Source organism: Talpa europaea (genome assembly GCF_964194135.1).
Source record: "Talpa europaea genome assembly, chromosome: 2".
Taxonomy (NCBI): domain Eukaryota; kingdom Metazoa; phylum Chordata; class Mammalia; order Eulipotyphla; family Talpidae; genus Talpa; species Talpa europaea.
Window position 1 is genome coordinate 24,168,894 of NC_140068.1, and position 19,770 is coordinate 24,188,663.

At 35.2% G+C, this 19,770-nt stretch overlaps 1 protein-coding gene across 8 annotated transcripts in view; it reads right to left on the reverse strand.

The window, feature by feature from the left end:
* Positions 1-829: 829 nt before the first annotated feature.
* Positions 830-19,770, reverse strand: part of EYA4 (EYA transcriptional coactivator and phosphatase 4) — a gene marked incomplete at both ends in the record, with an annotated part of 218,390 nt that continues 199,449 nt past the window's right edge. For 5 of the 8 annotated variants that reach the window (XM_084259555.1, XM_084259553.1, XM_084259551.1 and 2 more), the window contains 7 exons: positions 830-910; positions 4,301-4,401; positions 6,384-6,505; positions 11,328-11,442; positions 13,669-13,829; positions 13,937-13,995; positions 19,656-19,745. In XM_084259555.1, coding sequence (XP_084115681.1) covers positions 830-910; positions 4,301-4,401; positions 6,384-6,505; positions 11,328-11,442; positions 13,669-13,829; positions 13,937-13,995; positions 19,656-19,745 — 729 coding nt within the window. Of the gene's footprint in view, positions 911-4,300; positions 4,402-4,440; positions 4,542-6,383; positions 6,506-11,327; positions 11,443-13,668; positions 13,830-13,936; positions 13,996-19,655; positions 19,746-19,770 lie in introns of all 8 variants that reach the window. The other 3 variants (XM_084259556.1, XM_084259554.1, XM_084259552.1) reach the window with 1 other exon arrangement.

Sequence of the window (19,770 nt, forward strand, 5' to 3'; positions counted from 1 at the left end):
TTCTTTATTATAATTGTTTTCTTGTTGCAACAAATACTCAGTTTTTGATGATACAATATTGAGTTTTGACAGCTTGAATTTTAAATTTGGTCATGTTAAGAATGATCAAAAGAAAAGGACTTTGTTTCTCATTTATCTACAGAGATTTTTAACCAAAGTTACATTGTAACACACAAACGCTGTCTTGTCTTTAAGGCACAGCACATCAATATGAACATTCTGTTTGCCAAACTTAAAAAAGAGACAATATTAGATTCCCATTTTCCCTCCCACAGCCCTCCCTGACAAATGAAAGAAAAATTGCATCCACTTTCAAAGTCAGCTGCTAATAAAGTCACAGTAAATTATTTTCATCAATAATTTACACACATTACAGGTCTAGATAGGATTGTCCTTATACAGTCTGAGTGCATTCCAATTCAGATTTTCTGGGCTAGGTAGGCTAAAGTCAGATTCAAACCTCAGGGCTGAGAAGATCTCATTTTGAGGAATGTTGTCAGACGGAGCATGCGTCGGTGTTTTGCCAGGGTTTCTTTGTTAAAGCTGTTAATTCCAGTTAGGACTCACTCGGTGTGTACCAGCAACCTCCACAGATTTTTTTTTTAAACCATTAAAGTGTTGTAAGTATAAGACCATAGAGCTTCCTTTCTGTAGCACTAAAGTTTAATTCCGCTCAGCAATCTGAATTCTTCATTCTGGAATTTTCATTCCAAATATGATTTCATCCTTTAAGACAATTTATATGTGTAAAGCCAGAGGCATTGAATCACACATAAAAATTCAGTGTACTTGAAATATAAAAAAACGGATCTCCAGCTAGAGAACACAGTTACAAATACTCTAATTCCAGTGCTTGATGTAGCGCCAAGAGGTCTGAGTGACTTGATATCCTCCAAAAGGGCATGTTGTGCTGTGTGGTTAAGAGAAGGCAGGTGGGGGAGAGAAGAGGAAGGAATGGAGAGAGAGATCATAACCATTGTCTTGGTGAAGCACCGTACACAAAAGGATGTCATCCACCCAAGTTCAAGGGAAGGAATCTTAAGGGAGGGATGATCATATCTGAAGGCTAGATAGCATCAATAGGGCATTTTCAAAATAATAGACAAATAGATCTGAACTGGATGTTAGTGATAATAAAAGCAAACATTGAGATTTCCTAGGTAATTTAATACTGATTGTGGAAGGTATCATTACTAACATCAGCAAGGTGGACATCATACCTCTGTGGCTGATGAAAAACAAATTTTAATCATTAGATTAAAGATCCATCTCTTAATACAAAATAAAATTAAAGGATTACAAACTTCCAAAGCCCAAAGCCTTTTGTCTACTTGAGAGGAGGGGGGTGAATTGCATTCTATGTAAAAAATAATTTGAAGCTGGACTATATGAGGTAGGAAAATATGTGGACATGGTTCCTTTTCCTCCTTGTCTGGGGTAACTAACACTGCAAGTCAGTCAAGTTGACCTGATTTATTTTACTGGTGTGGGACTGAGAGAAAGTAATATAGCAATGATTCTCAATGGGGAGATATCACACCCAAGAGGACAGAAACCAGCTCTTCTGGAGCAAAGATTCTTATATATTATAATGACTATAGTGCTACAAAAATATACCAGTATATGGTACAAGTCTGGTTTTAAAATTTCATGGAGGGGTGTGATTGCAGGTCGAAAAGGCCTAAGAAAGTTCCTTCATGGACATAATGAAAAAAAAAATGGAATGTGTCCACTAGTAATTAAGAAAAACACTGTAAGTTTGGACTTATCGCATCTTGTAGAACACATGTGCGTAGAATATTTATTCATATATATAATGGAAATACACATGCATGCATAAAGCATGGAAAAGATGTCTATTATCAAAATTAATTATTAAAGTAATAATTACTGCTCATTATATAATCATTTGCTGTCCAAAAGGTGAGCCACTAGCCCCGGGTGCCTACTGAGTACTTTGGGTCTAGAGATGAGGCTAGTCCAGTTCAAAATACATATTGAATTTCAAAGACTTGGAATATAAATTAAAAAAAGAGTGTAAGCATCACTTGAATAATACTTACATTTATTAGATATTGAGTCTATATTTTATATATACTGCAGTAAAATATATAACTAAAATGTATTGTCTTTTACATTTTTTAACATGGCTTTTAGAAAATTAAAAATTATGAATAAATTGCAAACATAAAAGAACTAAAAATATAAAATTGCATTGCATAATTCAGAGTAAGGTGCTGCACTACTACTCCTAAACTGTGAAATTACTCCGTAAAGTTAAAAAATGTTTTCAGATCAAATTAAAAGACAGAATTATTCATCTAGATGATTTTTTTTCATTCAGCTCAGATCTATTTGTAATCACAAAGTAATGCTTATATATCTGTACATGCAATTATATCTACATACAAAGAAAAGCATGCATTCTGGATACTAAAGAACCAACCACCTGTGTTTTAAAATAGAATGATACTCCTTCACCGTCACCAAAACTGTACCTACATAAACAACCATTTGGAAATAGCATTCTAATTGAGGTTCTTATCCACTTGGAGTCATGCCTTTTTTCTACTTGAGTTTTAGTGTAAAGCAAAAGGTATAAAATCGGTATACTAAATGCAGTTCTCATGCTATGGATAAATGGTATAGAATTTATAAGTTTTAATTTAAAAAGGCTTCTGGTTTAATATTGCTTCTGGATTTGAAAAGTGAATTTCACTAGTCCTGACTGGTAAGTACTTGACGATTTCAAAGAGGCTAAAAGACTTGTAAAACATTCAGTGCAGTGGTTGCATGCATTGCTATTTGTGGGGTGTAATTATGATGCCAATATGAAAAATTGAAACAACCAGGACTCTGGACATTGAGGAACTCCAGAAGATGCTTTAGTTGTGTGTAACTGGAAACATTTCAAATAGTAGTCAGCAAGGAAAGTTGTATTTCTTGAGATTACACCCCTGACCTCAAACAGAGCGTCCTTGAGGCCATGGTGCTGTCTTTGTTCATTACTTATTAAAACTGAAGTGCTCTGTGGGAGGAAGAGGCTGCATCAGTGCTCTTAAAGTTAAGAAAAGCACAGAAAATTTCAAGTATCACTTCCAGCACATCAGCAAACTTTTTAAAGTAGAAGCAAATTTCTTTTTCCACTTTGCCTTGATTCAAATTGAATATTGGCACCAGTCATTCCTTTCTCTTTCTATTATAGTCATAAATTTTTCTAGGCAATTGTTTATGCTGAATTTTTTAGGAGGGACACAGAAATCAGGTCACTAGTTTAGCAAAGGCAAGTGTTTAGTGAGGTCCTTATTAGATGATGATTTGAAATCTTAGGATACTAAGAACATTCTTTCGGTGTCAGACAATATAAGCCGATATTCACTGTTTAAAAATTTTAATTTATCACTTTGCTTTGTTTTATAAATTATATCACTTTTATCCTGGCTAGATGGTATTTTACTCTCATTCAGTGAAGGAAGCAATAGATCAGCTCTCAGTATTGTTGACTAGGATCTGGGGCCAATCCTGATATCACTGTCTCTGTTGGTCTTAGATTAATCACTTAGTTGCTTTTCACTGCCTTGATTTCTTCTGCAGCAATCTGGACCAGAAGAAAAGGCTCATATCAGTACTATGAGCTTTTCTGAATATGTGCAAAGTCAGCTGTTTGACTTTAACCTAGTACCAAAGGCTCACCCAGGCAGACAAGACTCTTCCTGGAGATTCCTGGCGCAGTGCCCCTAAGTTTGTGCAAGATGGCACAAAAAGATTTGAATAATATATCTCAATCAGTAGCATTTACTAATGCTCACCCAATAGTTTTTTGGTTTTTTTTTCCCAACTAGTACATCTACCCTCAGTATTTGTCATCATGGAGGGTATTTACTACTGGGCCCTACAAGAACACAGGGCACAGAAGAGAGATGAACAAGCTAAGCACTGAGTCACTTGTGATGTTTCTATGGAGTTCATTTAACTTCTTTCTCTTGTTAAATTTCATGTCCTTAAAAATGGTTATTTTCCTCCACTTTCTTAGAGACCACTACAACTGTGTGCATTTTACAGACACACACACAAACACATACAATTATATTTTTCTGCATTTCCTATCAAATTTCAGGCAAAAAAATGCTAGACTCCAAATGGTTTATTTGAATGTAAGTAATGACCTTCTCATGCTCTTACTGCTTTGCATCTATAAATTTAAATCATATGTCAAGCTGCCATTGGGCCAAACTACAGAAATGCAAACGAAAAAGCTTGCATTGGAAGTATCACACCAACATTGTTTGAGACAGGTTACCTTTTTTGCTGCCTGTTCTTCTTCTACACCATCCCCAATTACAACATATACTACTTTTCTGCCAAACCTTTGCATTATTCGTTCAAAGCAACTTTCTTTTCCTGGAAGATAAACAAGATAAAAGTTCAGAGTGAAGTTACCTGATTAGCGGCATGCTCCTCATCTCGGCCATCTCCAATCACAACATAAGTTATGTTAGTGCCAAATCTGGACACTATACGCTCAAAACAGCTTTCCTTGCCTGAAAAACAATGCACTGCTTATTCTTCCAGCCATTGCATTCATTAACCTGAAGATTCATAAAGTGTTAAGTTAATTTCTTTTAAACATCAATCACCTAAAGTAGCTTGCAACCTCTGGGTTTATGAGATCAACAAATATATTTGAATAATGTAAGTCTTTTCTTGGACAGATTATTAAACAAACATGTTTCCACACTCCAAAAAAAAAAATGCAGTAGGGTTAAGAATTTGTAGTCTCTTTTACCCTGCCAAAAAATATCAAGACAACTTTACAAGCAATCATGAGTTTTAACAATTGTGTAAGTCTATATTTCAATTTTATCAGTTAAAAGTATAGACAAAGCAGTTGAAAATATTATTGTGAAAAACTAAGTCTCACCTAAAGGAAAGAGAAAATGCTAAAATGTGGATTTACCTTAATAACTCCTTTCTTCAAGTTGCTGGGATCTAGTCTGCTCAGGTTAATTGCATTAAGGGTGCTGTCTGATTGGGCCACAGCACTGGTGACACTAGTAGATTCTGATTGCACTATGAGAATAACACTGTGGCATTTCTACATGTTTTTCACTTTTACAACATTGGCATTATTCTCTGAATTTCATTTAGTCATGGCTGCTTCTGCATGTTTCCTTCACCCGACAGTTCAGAATTGCAAAAAACAAAACCCAAAAAACCCCACTAGCTTAAAGGGAAAATTACAATTTCTATGGGATTAAATATAAAGAGTAATTTGGCCAATATGAAAGAATATTCCCGATTAGAAGAAATGTTCATGCTAGTGCAAAATTATTTGATTTTTCAAAAAGCAAATCAAGTTTTCTTTATCAATCCTGTTAAACTAGCAATCTAGTTTGTATCAAAAAAAGTGGATGGGATTGCTACTAGGGTTCTGAATTGCAGTGTTCAGAACCATTTAAAATTGACTTAAACAAAAGCTTGTTGTTTTTTTTCTTTAAACTATACTCCTGAAACAGCTGCAACTGGGGGCTCCTGTGGTCTGTGCCTATTAAAACTCTGCAAGGCCCAGGGCAGGTTATTTTTGGTAGGGGATTTTAGGATTTTGAGCTTCTCTTGTCCAGGGGCCAGAGCCTAAGTTTATTAACCTTCAGGGCACATCCCACGACTCATGTATTTCCCCCAGGCATTTCCTGGACAGACAGTGGAACATGTGACTTGTTTTCTTTTAACTCTTCCCAGTGGCAGAAGTTGATGAAGTTTTATTTTGAAAATTTATTACAAGAAATTTGAGTCTGTAAATTCACTCAAAGTTCACTCCACAGATAGATGTTACCCAAGTACACAAAGTTGTAGTTCTCTGATAGCTACTGAACATGTTTGGAAATGTTGGTTCCCAATCACTCATGTGTAATGAGTGATCCAATCTGGTTTATGATTCATGACAATTTTATTTGTGTCTGGAATTAAGGCTATCAGTTCAATCCATCTGATACTGTTCTGTGATGTCAAGATAGTTTTTTTAATCTTAGATTTAGATAATTGTGTATGCAAAGATGAAGTGCTATAACCATGCTAATTAAAATACTAATAGCATGGCTAGAGGTATAAAATATTATTTAAACAATATGTGTGGTAATAAAATATATATAGTGAGTCACAACCATCTACATTTTGAGTTCAGGATTTCACTAGGTAGCAGTTTTTATAAAATTTGCACATATACAATAGCTGCAGGGACTAATATAAGAGCTATATCTAAATTTTCTTGATATTCTAATAGCAAAATAAATGAAAAAAGGAATCATGCAGAGACACACGTTATAAAAATCTCCACAACACAGATGAGAATACATTTCATAAAGAGTTAGAAATAATTTTCTTACCTATTTTAGTTGCACTGTAAATATTCTCAATGGGAAAAGCACCTCCTAAACTATAGAGTAGAACCTTCGCGAGTGCTGGAATCAGCTGGGTGGTTGTTACCAACACATTTACGCAGTTACTCCTAAGGTGTGGAGGAAATAGGCATATTTGTTTTGTAATACTAAATAACTTCTAATAGCACAGATTTTAAATTGTCACTGTGGTCTCCTAATTCCATAAAATAGCCTCTGGTTAGCTAACATTTTAATATTCAACAGTTAATTTTTATGAAATACCTACTGTCTGGCAGTCACTGGGAAAGGGGCTAGAAATGCATCTCAAGTGGAGGAAGTTGGGAAGAATGATGTTTTCCTGTCTTTAGGTCACAGGGCAGAGAGGGAAAGAGACAAGTAAATAACACCTGTGATTGTAATGTAAAGATCTCAGATTCCGGGCCTCCCTGATGGCGCAAGGGGTTAAGCATCGCACTATGAAGCAGTCTTCCACCACTGTGTCAGGGGTTCGATCCCTGGCCGGCCAGGGAGAAATCCACATGGCGAGGCAGACCTCTCCTGGCTTGCCCGCTGCTCCCCTCAGCAGTGTTTTCGGTCCTTCTGCCTGTTCTGCTCCCTGCTCTGTCTATATTATGAGTACAGGGCCTCCCTGGTGGTGCAAGGGGTTAAGCACCGCACTACGAAGCAATCCTCAGTCTCTGCAGCATGAGTTCAATCTCCAGACGGCCAGGGAGCAACCCACAAGGCAAAGCAGACCTCTCCTGTCTCACTGCTGCTCCCCTTAGCAGTGTGTTTCAGTCAGTCTGCCTGTTCTGTTCCCTGTTCGTCTCTGGTGGATCCTCTCACCCCTTGCATCTCTGGTCTGTGCCCTAGCTCTTGTATGCATAAATAAATAAATCTCTTAAAAAAAAAAAAAAGATCTCAGATTCTTGTGGAACCGCAGCCAGGAGCTATCCTAGGAAGGTTATCAGAGAGATTGTTTAGCTCTAAGCTTGACAAGTATCCATTAACAGTAATCTTTAGAGGGCCTCCCCTGGTGGCGCAGCGGTTGAGCGCTGGGCTGTGCGCTGGGCTGTGAGGCTTCCTGCAGCCTCTGGAGCGCCGGTTCATTCCCCGGCCGCTGGCGAGGGTCCCCCCCACACACAAAAAGTAATCTTTAGAGTGATAGGGTTCTGTGTGTCAGGGTTTATCAGAGTCTGGAAAAATAGAGGGCATAGGTGGAAAGGGAGTGATGGAATGAGTAAAGAGTTTGGGGTTTTGTGTATGAAATAGCTGAGAGACTCTAATCACCAGTCTAATAGACGGGCTATCTATCATGAAGAAGAAATAAATGAAGAGGATCTTTATTCAGCACAAGAGGTTGAATCCCTGAACCTTCTTAAAAACCAATGCAAACTGGATTTAATGGGACCACTTTTAAGCCACGTACAAAGTGAGACTTTCACTGGGCAATTTACAGCTGCTTCTTTCATGGTCATAATGAGGGGTGAGAGGGAGGGTGAAAACACCAAGAGCATGTGAATTGTGAGATATAAATCTGGAAAGAAGGGAATGTAGTCCTTCCTTCAGGATTAAGGAAAAAGTGGGCCATCCTGCCTTGAAGGTCTCATGGCAAAGGCAGAAGGCACAGGGCTCTGGATCTTTCTCTATTTGATATTTTGTATCACAAGCCTTTAATACATATTTGTGAGGGCTATGAAGTATTCTCTAGAATGATTTTCAGCAATCTGGTCTCAATGACAATTTAGAAGAACAAATTGAGGGCTAACTTCATGGATTGTGTATATGCTTACTCTCAGTACACTTAATATTATGCTTTATTTTCTCTAAGAAACATTTTTTGTTAAAAAACCTATGTTTAATACAATGATAATACCTTTATAATTATAGTCTTTAAAGTATTGTTATTTGCAAATTATCTTCCTAGGTATCTGATTGTGTGATAGGAACACTGATTTGTTATTTAGGAGGAATAAACAGTTTTACAAATAGAAATTTAATAGTTATCATTGATATAATCCTAAATTTTGCTGACGATGAAACAACAATCTAGAATGTGACTTGTCCATTAGACAACAACTCCTAAAATAATGGCATAGTATTAAGAGTAATATACACACATGTTCACTATGTGGTGACACAAAGTTCTACATATTTTCTCAAAATAAGATGTTATTCAATGCCACATATAGATGAATGACAGAATAAAACATAGTCAATATAATAAAGCACAATTTTAATTACTTTTTTAATGAATAAAATTTTATTTTTTATAAATTTTAAAAAATAAAATTGAACTAAGAATGGTTTACAGCACCGTATATGATTTAGAAGTATAGGATCACATCCTTCAGATATATATTATCACACCACACCCACCATCAAGGCACCCATAATCCTCCAGTGTAGTCCATTAAAAGTGCAGGCTTTTTAAGTTTAGAGACGTGGATTTGAAATCTAGCTACACTCCTTACATTTTGTGATATTCAGTTACATCGTTTCATTTTTAATTATAAACTTTGCATGTTAATAATGAGATTTGTAAAATCCAAATATAAAGAAGAAAATGAAAAGCATAAATTATTTAGTGATTGATGGTTAACTGCTCTCCCAATTTTGTGCATTTGCATCAAGAGTTTCTGTTTGTGTATAATGTTTATCCTATTAGGATAAAAAAGATATACATACATACACACATAAATACACACATATGTACATATATGCATATATGTGTGTATATAGGCATATATATAATTTTATTTTACTTTTTTTCATTTTTTTATATCATGAGACTTTATTCATTTATGTCATCTTTTTTATTATTTATATTCGCCAAAAAGATAATGTATGGAAATTATCATGTGGCTGCACCACAATATTGTAAATTTTAGCTACTTAGGTGTTTTTTTATTTTGAAATATTATAATAATTTTGCCTTACATATATTTTTTCCTATGCATTTGATTATGTCCCCGTATTCACTGAAGAGAAATTAAGAATCTGAGGGTTAAAACTTTGCTAAAGACAGATAATTAAGCAATGGTTTGAATAAACATCTATTTTTTTCTGACATTCTAGGCCTTTGTGAAAATTGCTCATTTATGGTGATACATGTGGATAACTTAGAAAATTTCATGGTACTTAAATATTCTATCTGTAATGACTTTGTTTTCCCCTTTCTTTCCTTGTTATACCTTTATTTCTTGAAATCATGTACATGTGCAGATGCTGGAAGGCCATAAGCTTAAAGATAATCGATACAAAGGAGAAAGAAAAATACCAGATGGTCTCACTTATATGTGGAATACAGAGAAACATAACAAAAGGTCAAACCAAACCAATAAAAAACTCTAACATCTGACTGCAGAACTGAGGTAACACGAGCGTGGTGGAGGAAAGGGGTCCAATGGAACATGGTGGAGGGTTGTGGGACGCTGGTGGTGGGCAGGGTGTGGGAATATACATTTGTAGAGTTTTGAACCTTACAAGCCCTGAGCAGATACAAAGATGTAAACCTACTTTATCTTAATAAATGTATTTTGGAAAAAAATTCTATATATAATCTCTATGAAATAATATGGATATAATCTATATAATGTAGGAGATCTCTTTTAGAAATAAAGACCTCATCCTCAGAAAAACGAATATTCCCCTATATTGTACATACATTTGCAGGGCTCAAAATTCTCAGGTTCCAGTTCCCCTGACTTTTGGTCTCCAAAAGTCTCCATTTGCAAAGATCACAAGACAGCATATCCCATTCTCAAATAGTTCTAATTGTTAGAAATTCTTCTGTACATGGAGCCAGAAGCTCCTTTCTTGGGATTCCTACTCATCTGTCCTAATTCTCTCCTTTATAGACACAGAGAAATGTAATTTATTTTCATTCCAACATTTAAACAGTTGGAATTGGTGACTTTGTTCTACATATGACTTTTCTTTACTCTAAACTCCCTGGCTTCTCCCTCCAACTGTTCCTAAATCCCTGTGGCCACCCACAAGGACATAGGAAGCTTCAACAACCACAGCCCCTGGTGGAATGTGGTGCTAAGACTGAGCAAAGCACTCTGCTCAGGCTTCCCCAACCTGACCCAGGAAGTCTCTGCCCCACAGCTCCCCATGTGGACTTTCTCTTATCAGTGCAGGCGCTGGTCATGTCACACAACTAGATGCATCTGCACTACCTGACACGTGTCCATTTATTTCCATGTTCTGAATTTTGGACTTCTCTTTATCCTGCCAAAGTTATCCTGTATCCTTATTCAATTGGTCCTAATACTATCTTTCTATGACTTTATGACTTCTGTGTTACCTGTAAATTTGCTATGCATGCTTTTATTTATATGTCTAACTCAGAAATAAAGCTAAGAAATAAGAGAGTGCAAAGATTCATCCACCCCCTCCCCCCCAGCTATCATATGGTATTTAGTTATAAATCCTTTCAATTCTATTATTTATATCAGGACAGTATTTCACTGCTCAGTGAAACACAAAAATTATAGATTTTATAAAAGCTTTCTCTTACTTTTTTGAGTTCATTTAAACTATATTTGTATCTATATGTTCTAAATGACTTTCAAACATGCATTTTTCATAGAATCACTATTGTTTTGTTTCTGCCATCATTTCCTATACTTTATTCCCAACATATACTTTCTATTTTCATTACAAGTCAGGTGAGTTTTCTTGAGGAATTACCAGTGGTTATGAAGAAAGAAGGACAGAGGACTGGCGAGATGAGATATCCTAGTTATTTTGAGAAGAAGCAACCTCTACACTTCACTTTTCCTTCTGCATTCTCTACCCCATGCACAATGAGACTGAAAGTCACTTGATTCAATGAATTGTTAGGTCTAAAACAAGCTATGAATTAAAACATTTTTATATGTTTTATTGTTAGATCTACATTTTCAATACAATAAATACAGAAACTTTGATAATACTACTTACCTAGTACTAATAATTGATAAAGATTTAAGTGCATTTGTTAGCCAGGAGTCTGTCAGACCTTCAATTTCTGCCCTTAACTGCAGCCACGCGTCTCTCTTGGCAGGGCCAAGGAGTCCTGCAACACCAGGGGGGCAAGGCAGAGTCAAGAGAGGAATGTTTCTCAGGAATACCCATTTTGTTCTCACTTCTGTCTATATGGATAGTTTTTATTCTGGCTAATATGCCCTCAGACAGGGAATGAGAGACTGACATATCAATAGTGGTTCAGTTTAAAATTGATAGGACATTCATTCAACAAACACTTATTGAGCAACTTCTAGATATCATGCACTAGGCTCAACACTGGGGAAGTAACAGTGAAAAAGTGGGTCATGATGTATAGCCTCATTCAATCTAGAATCTGGCACAGGCCAACCACAGAGGAGCTTTGATATCTCCCATGCGTGAGTCTCATTCCAAAAATCTGACATGTCAGGTATGCAGGAGTAGTCGAAGTTTACCAGCCTAGGGAGACAAACCTAATTATTTAGCTGTTTGAAGCAGTTCAGTTTCTTAATCACAATCTTTGCCATTTTGAAACAATGATGACACTATTATATACATCAGCTACAATGTTTCTAATAGGAGGGCTAAAGTTATCACCATTATTTTGTTTTGCAAAAAGAATTGTGTATGACACACTCATAGACAAGAAGTGTATGACAGTTACAGACAATGGTTGAAAACTCCACTAATGGTAGGATAAGGAAAGAAACAGACATGTGAATGCTTTATTTAAGTTCTTATTTTGAGATAAAATGGGATCATATAAATCCACTAAAAAGGAATATAGGTAATTAAAACATTTCAGAATCCTGGGAGAAAATATATAGGAATTGTTCTTTAAATCAAAATTTATAGTTTCTTGCAAGTCTCATTTGTTCTTAATTTCATATAAAGAATATAATGTATCAGAGAAAATAAACATGTGGTTTTTAAATTTTTAAGGTATGATAATTTATTAGCAATCTTGTGAATTTTTAGGTAATTTAAATAATACCCTTCAAGAGATATGTCATACCTGAGTGATACAAATTAAGATTTCCCAGAAAGGATATTTATTTTAAAAGTTAAACATATTACTCATAATCTATTTAATTTTACCAAAATAACTTCTATATAATGAATTAGGAAACTTGAGTGGTCTCCCTAGAATGCACAGTAAGTCAGTAGCCTGCAGGGGTCTATTTCTCACCTGAAAATGAAAGTTTTCCATATTCAACTCCCTTTTGGTTCTAGCATCATTATTATTGTCTGTGGTTCTCCATTTTATTGTTGTCTTGTAGTTACTGACTACCTGTAAAGCAGCTACTATGTGACTTCAGGCTAGTTAGAAATGGGTATGCAACGTGAAGACACACACTGCCTCACCTTCAGAAACTGTATTGGCCTTTGTCACATAAACATAGACAAGAATTTTATTTACTATAGTGTATTCTATGACATAGTATATGCACATACAATGTTTAGTATGCACACATGTATTCAGCTGTATCATTTCATGTGAGACTGGTTTATGCTCCTCAATCATCCTTCCTTTTTTAATTAAAAAACAAAAAACAAAAAGTAAAAACCATAGGAGAAGAATCTTCTGTGACCTTATATCTAATCTTAGGATTTAGTTTGTTTAAAATTAAACTTAATAGTGGAGACCAGCAAGGGTGACTGTATCAAGAAGTACTTGTTATGTTAGTTTTGATGTCAAAGGTTTTGATAGCACCTGTAATTGGTGAGTGACTCTAAGGTGGTTTTGATATTTACAGCAGGCTATTTGATTCTTGAAAACCATGATAATTATATTTCACACTCCCTATGGGAAAGATACACTGTCAGAGAACATGCAATTTTTAAAAGGCCAAAATAGACTGTCTTTGAAATGACAGAAAACACTGTTTATATTTACTGCCGACAGGTTCCCAGAAGGCAGTGATTGCTAACAACTTCCCTTCAGGGGCTGGTGTTCTTCTCTTAGACAGGCCTTCTTCGCAATCAGTTCTTCACCAACAGTCTCCTAAGCACCAGCTGTAGAATGTTCAACTAAATACTCTGCTGTAAATCTTGACCAAACATCTGGGCGCAAAGAATGCCCTATTCCTAGGACAGAGCTGCCCATCTTATTTTACAGTGAATAACCTCCCCCACCAATTCTAAGAAACTTAAAATTCTGTCTCACTGTAGTTCAGCATGAGCTCATGGTAATTTCTTCTATAGTCGGGGGGTCTCTAACACAAAACATGGAACTATAGTTCAAAATCTATTGCTACCTACAATGCTTTCATTAGATTTAAAAAGCCATGCATACCTCCAACATTGTTCTTGTAGGTGTTGTATAATTCTTTTACTCTTCTGTAACGAAAAGCCAATTTCCTCATCCAGTCAACCCCTCCTCTTACACCTGTTGGCAAACAAAGGTTTGCACTACTTGCAGCTGCATGGAAGCCATCAGTTGCAAAACTGTAGGTACTGCAACACCCAAAATACATTAAAAAGAAATAAAAGAAATAATTACATGTGCAAAACTCCATAGCTGAATTTCTGTAGGAAAGAGTATACTGAATCGCATGGCTTACCTTAAGTCCTGTCCATTATCATCAGAGGAAACATCATCTATATGAACTTGATCACACTCCTGTTAAGAACATTGAAATGTTATTTGTTTTTCCAGCGATGCTCCTCACCACTTTCGAAGGTTTTCCACCTTTCTATTTGATCAGGCTACGGCCAGAAGATGGCAGCATCTGCCCATCCAGCCCACCATCCTGCCCTGGACAATGGCACCATTTCTACTCCAAAAGATCTAAATCCAGAAAAGTGGCATGAAAATGGACATGAAAACATGTGGTAGGAGAGTTTCTTTATAGATATTTTTAAAATAATCTTAATCTTAAAATTATGGAAAAAATTGTCTTTGGAATCCTTAGAATAATTTGTATTTATTTTAAACTATTTCTGTTGTGCATGCTTAAAAATGGAAGCACAGCTAATCTGAGGGTACACACATCTTTGTTCTGAATACCTCAAATGGTTGCTATCATTTATTATTTGTTGAGCAACAACAGAAGGAGTCAGTGATTATGGTGTCCTATGAAATTTCTGTGATGTCCTGCATTTTGCTAGGCAAGAAATATCAGGAGAGAACAATGTGATCATTATTTTTAAAATTCTGTCCTTTTGATATGCAGATCAAGGTAATAACATAGAAACCATTGTTTTCTTTTGTTCAAATGAACAAAAAGTTAATCTTACATGAATACTTAAAAGGAATAGAGAAATAATGGCAATTTATCATCTCAAATGTGCTACAAATAAAGGAAAATAAACTAGAGTTAATCTGTCTTAAATTGGTCATATACACAGATCAAACAGTAACTTTTATGGATAAGAATTCAATTATTCTGTGCTGTTCTAAGGTTCCTCTTCTATCTTCAAATACTCTGCAAAGTTTCAGTGAAATAGTACACAACAAAGGGTGGAATTTGCTAATGCATTTAAAGTACGAGGTCCTTATTAACCTCAGGATGAAATACGTTGGGTCTCTCTTACTCCCAATTATTTCAATCATATACAAATTCTGACTGTATACATGGGGATCATGATTCAAAACCAATTAAAAAATCATTAAATTTGAAAATAGGATGCCATGTTAAAGATTTTTCAGTTACAATTTACATTCATTGTAGGACTTGGAACTATTGACAATGAAGTATTTCATATCTCACCTCCAATTATGCACACAAAGTATGGGATATCCTATTGAGAATAAGACATTTTGAAGAGGAAACAGTTGACTTAAAATTCTTTAAAAATGTGAAATTTAGTGACTAGCATAATCAATACAATTTTGGTACATAACGTGAATATTAAGTTAATGTTGAAGGTTTACATAGATTATATGATATTTACACATGATTTGCCTAAATTACGGGGTTTGTAATTTTTTAATAAATCTTTACCTATATTTACAAGTAAAGTAGGGTTTAGAAAAGTTTCTGAAGAGCATCTTTTGTTCACCTGAATATAACCCCACTTCAGGCCCTACCTGGCATAATCACTCAATTCTTTGTTGAATAAATGGCAGAGGTGTAGACAAATAATAGATACTAATAGAATTACCACAACCATTTATATTTTCTACAAAAAGCTATGCTGCTAAAAAATAATACTATTTTGGATGGTTAGGACTGTAAGAAGAGATTTATATCAAGAGTGGAGGGGACAAAGAATACTGTGGGAGCTGAGACCATGGGAGCCATAAAATCACAGGGATTTGTAAAGTTTCTTCTCCATTTTCAGTGAGTATTGGTTGAAAGGAGAACAGTCCAAACTTTAATCAAAGGAGGCATTGTGCTTCCAGAAAAATCTCAGGGAAAAGTATTGCAAGCCGCAGCAGTAGCTATTAGATTGGGCTCCAAAAGAAAAGTGGAGAGATTTAACAAATTAACATAAAAATTGGGGGAAAAGTTGGGAAAAAGCTGAATATGGAGAAAACAAAGGCAAACTAGACAACAAGGATTATTTCTTATTTAGAGATGGTGACATTTTTGGTAAATAGACTCAACTAAATCACTACTGAAATGACATCATTAAAGGTGTTCATTCCACTGAAATTCTAAGAGCTTTCATCATGTAAATAACTTCCATGTCTCTCTTTTATAATAAACTAATGATATTAAAAAAAAAAAAAAAGGTGAGTCAAAATCCTTGAGCATTATCCTGGTCATTAGAAGCTATTTCTTTATTTAATAGCCTCTCATCTGAAATTTTAGAGGAATTCCTCTGCCTATTCAAATATTAACTCAAATGATTAATTTGTACATTTTGCCCCCAAATTTAGTTTATTACTCCTGAGGACATCAGTATATCAAACTTATTGGACCATGAGCTCCATATTTGGAGTCAGGTTTGACATTTCTCCAAATGGAACTTCTCTTTAAATTTATGCCTAGTTAACTATGCTTGTTGACTCTGGCTTCTTGCCAGAGGATTATAGTCCAGTGAAAAAAAGCCTGAACTTCAATCGCTTATAGTTTTAGAAAAATTGAAATAATTGTTCTTCATTTAGTTTTCACTCAGATAAACTTTCAAAAAATCATTTTGATCAAAAATTGATGTGCTAAAAATGGTGTAGTGCTTGGGCATTAACCCATTTCAATATGAGAACTCAAATATTTGGAATCATTCTAGGGCTAATCTTAAATTCTGTAAATTTGTTTTATAAGGTGACCACAAAGTTGTCACTGATCTTTATTGTTATAATCCACAGGAGTCTTCTCTCACTTTCATGAGTCCAAACTCCCAGATGCCTTCTTTTCTGGAAGTTATTCTAACTGAAATAACATTTTATTTCAACGGTGAGCATTCTCTTCTTAGGGGAATTGTGTGGGCATTTGCCTTCTTTGCAGTTAGGCAGGATGGCAAAGTGACTATTTTGAGGGTTTAAGTTTGTATCTTTCAAGGAATTGTGTGAGAACAGCTGCTACTGCATATGTTGCAGTATCTACTGAAACATTTGAAATCTCAAATTAGATTTTTAGGTTAAGAAGAAAACATCCTGAGAGATTAAATAAACAAAGGGAAAAAACCACACAACAGCCGCCTAATGACAGTGTTACTCTCTTGAGGAATTTTCTCTTCTGTAGAAGCAGAAATCATTTAATACCAGTTATGTAGCCCAGGACAATCTTTGCTTGCAAGAGGTTTACTGAAATTTAAAAAAAAATGGATAAAAGTAAAGTAGGCTTTCTAAATCGGATGCAGAGGATAGTGGATATGTTTGTAACAATACTGAATGATCATGAAAGTTTTACTGTTTGGATTTTATCAGTTTTAGAGCTTGCTACTTAACTAAAATAAGTAATAAGCCTCTGTGTTTCCTTGGGTAATTCATCTGCATATACGTGTGTGCGGCATGCATGTGTGTGAACATGTGTGAGCATTCATAAATTTATATGCAGAGACTTAATTATTTCATTGATTACTGTACTGTTGGATGGTAAGTTTTAGTGTTTGAATCAAATACAATTATTATCAAATTCCAACACATAACTAAAGTTATAGGAGAAAGTCATTACCAGTATTTTCTTAGTTACTATTTCTACCAGTGATTTTATCTAATCCAAAATAAAAATTCACCATAGCTGATAACATTCGTCTGATATGCCAATAGTCATGTCAAATTTGCTAGAGGTATTTGCAAATTCATCACTTGCCACTTTCACTTTCTTTAGTTAAAAATTGGAGGATAAATTTATTCCATCTGGCTTCTAATATGCCACTAAAAGAGCTAAGGGGTCATATATTTCTAGTAAAAATAGTGAAATGAAATAAAATTTATAAAACTTGGATAAAACTTCTTTATTTTTGTCTTTTACAGATTTGACAGGATCAATAATCTTAGAATTCACTTTAGAATGAGATTATTCATTTTAACCAAAAGAAAACTCAACCTAAAAAATTATCACTATATATATAATAGAAATTCCAAAAAGGTTAAAATGTGTTTCCTATAATTATACAAAATCATTCTATAGACTAGATAGTAATAAGTGGTAGGATTAATTTAAATCAGGTTATAGAAAGGTTACTGTAATTTCTTTTTTTTTTTTTTTTTTTTATAGAGGCATGCTTTATTTATTTGTTTGCTGGTTTGTTTGTTTGTTTTGTTTATACATGCACTGGGTACAGTCAGAAGTGCGGGAGGGTGAGAGAATTCACCAGAGCCAGAGCGGGGAGCAGAGCAGGCAGAAGGACCGAAGTACACTGCTGAGGGGAGCAGCGGGCGGCAGGAGAGGTCTGCGCGCCATGTGGGACCCTTCTCCAGTGGCCGGGGAGCAGCCGGGGATGGAACCGGCGCCGCAGAGGCCGCGCGCAGTTTCGCAACCCAGCGCTCAACCGCTGCGCCACCGGGGAGGCCCGGTTACTGTAATTTCTTATTATCTAAAACTGAAAAACTTGCTTAGCAATACTGATTTTTCATATTGTCCACTAAATGCAAAAAAACCTTTTTTTTTTTCAAATAAACAGTAATTCTATTATCCAGTTAAAACAATGACTCGTTGCAGAGAAAATAAAATACTTTTGCACAGTTTCTACAACAAACATTTATGGGACACACTGAACTACACATTTTTATTCATGTCTCAAATGTAACTAAGATTGAATTTAAGACCTTGTCAGGTTTAAAAATGTATTTAAGACACTGGCTAACTTGGCCTTATTTCTAACATACTTCTCTTAATTTCAGAATGGTATGGGAGCAAAATAAAGTGCTGTGGACTTCAAGAGCCTCGAGTTTCAAATCCGAGTTCTACTACTTAGATAGCAGGTCACCTTATTTTGAAATAAGCATGCGAAAACATACTGATTTCAAAAGGTTGCCAGTTAATATAAAGTCCAATATGAAATACTGAAAACAAAGCAAAGATTCAGTAATAAAAATTTTCCATTCATTCATATGATAATGTATAAACATTGTTACTCTATTGTGAAACCATAAATAAAAAAGTTTAAATACGCCATTAGAAAAAATAAAGATAAATCTCTATTTCAACATGGCTGTGCTTGACTGGGAAGTAATTTTATCCAGTTTCTGAGCTACTCAGTTATTTTAAATGTTATCTTCTGAACATCTAATGACTCAGATCATTGGCATCCAGATTATATACCTTATCAAAGCATTTATTCAGCTATCCTGAGGTTATTTTTTTTTGGGGGGGTGGGGCTTTTTCATATTTGAGGTTAGAAATGAAGATATAAACTAGAAAAAAAGAGAAAATAAATGCATTCAAATGCATTTCAAATCCACAAGGATGAGCTATGAACAGCTCTACCACTGTTTTATCCAAAAGTGGAGGACAGGAGGAATAACATGTTGTCTTATATTAAGTTACAGATTATTTACAAAATTTAATGACTTAGGATCTTTCCACCAATAGTTTGTGACTACTGTTCAGTGACTAACCCACGTAGTATTTTGGTGAGTGACCTGCTAATTCCAGAGTTGTCAAGTGGACTATGATTTAGACTGTGGAAGTATCAGGAGCAGAGCAGATGCATACAGGAAGGGAGAGCAAAGCAGACCTTCTCCTTCTAAGACAGTTTGTCCTAAATATGTGCCAGCTCATACGCACAACTCATTAATACGATTCAGCTTTATTTACATGTATAGATGCAATTTTCCCCCGGACAGTAGCTTTTATATCCTCTTAAACTAAATTTGTCTTTCTGTTCTCTGGAGGTTTTCTACATAAATAAAAACCATCTAAACATTTTACCTTTTCAAATTCTTACCTCTAAATCATTAAAAAATAAATGTGTATCAGCAAGATTAAAAATCATTTCCTCCATTCGGAGTCCAAGGGTTACAGCCATGGGGGGGTCCTGAAAAAAGAAAATGAAGACATCA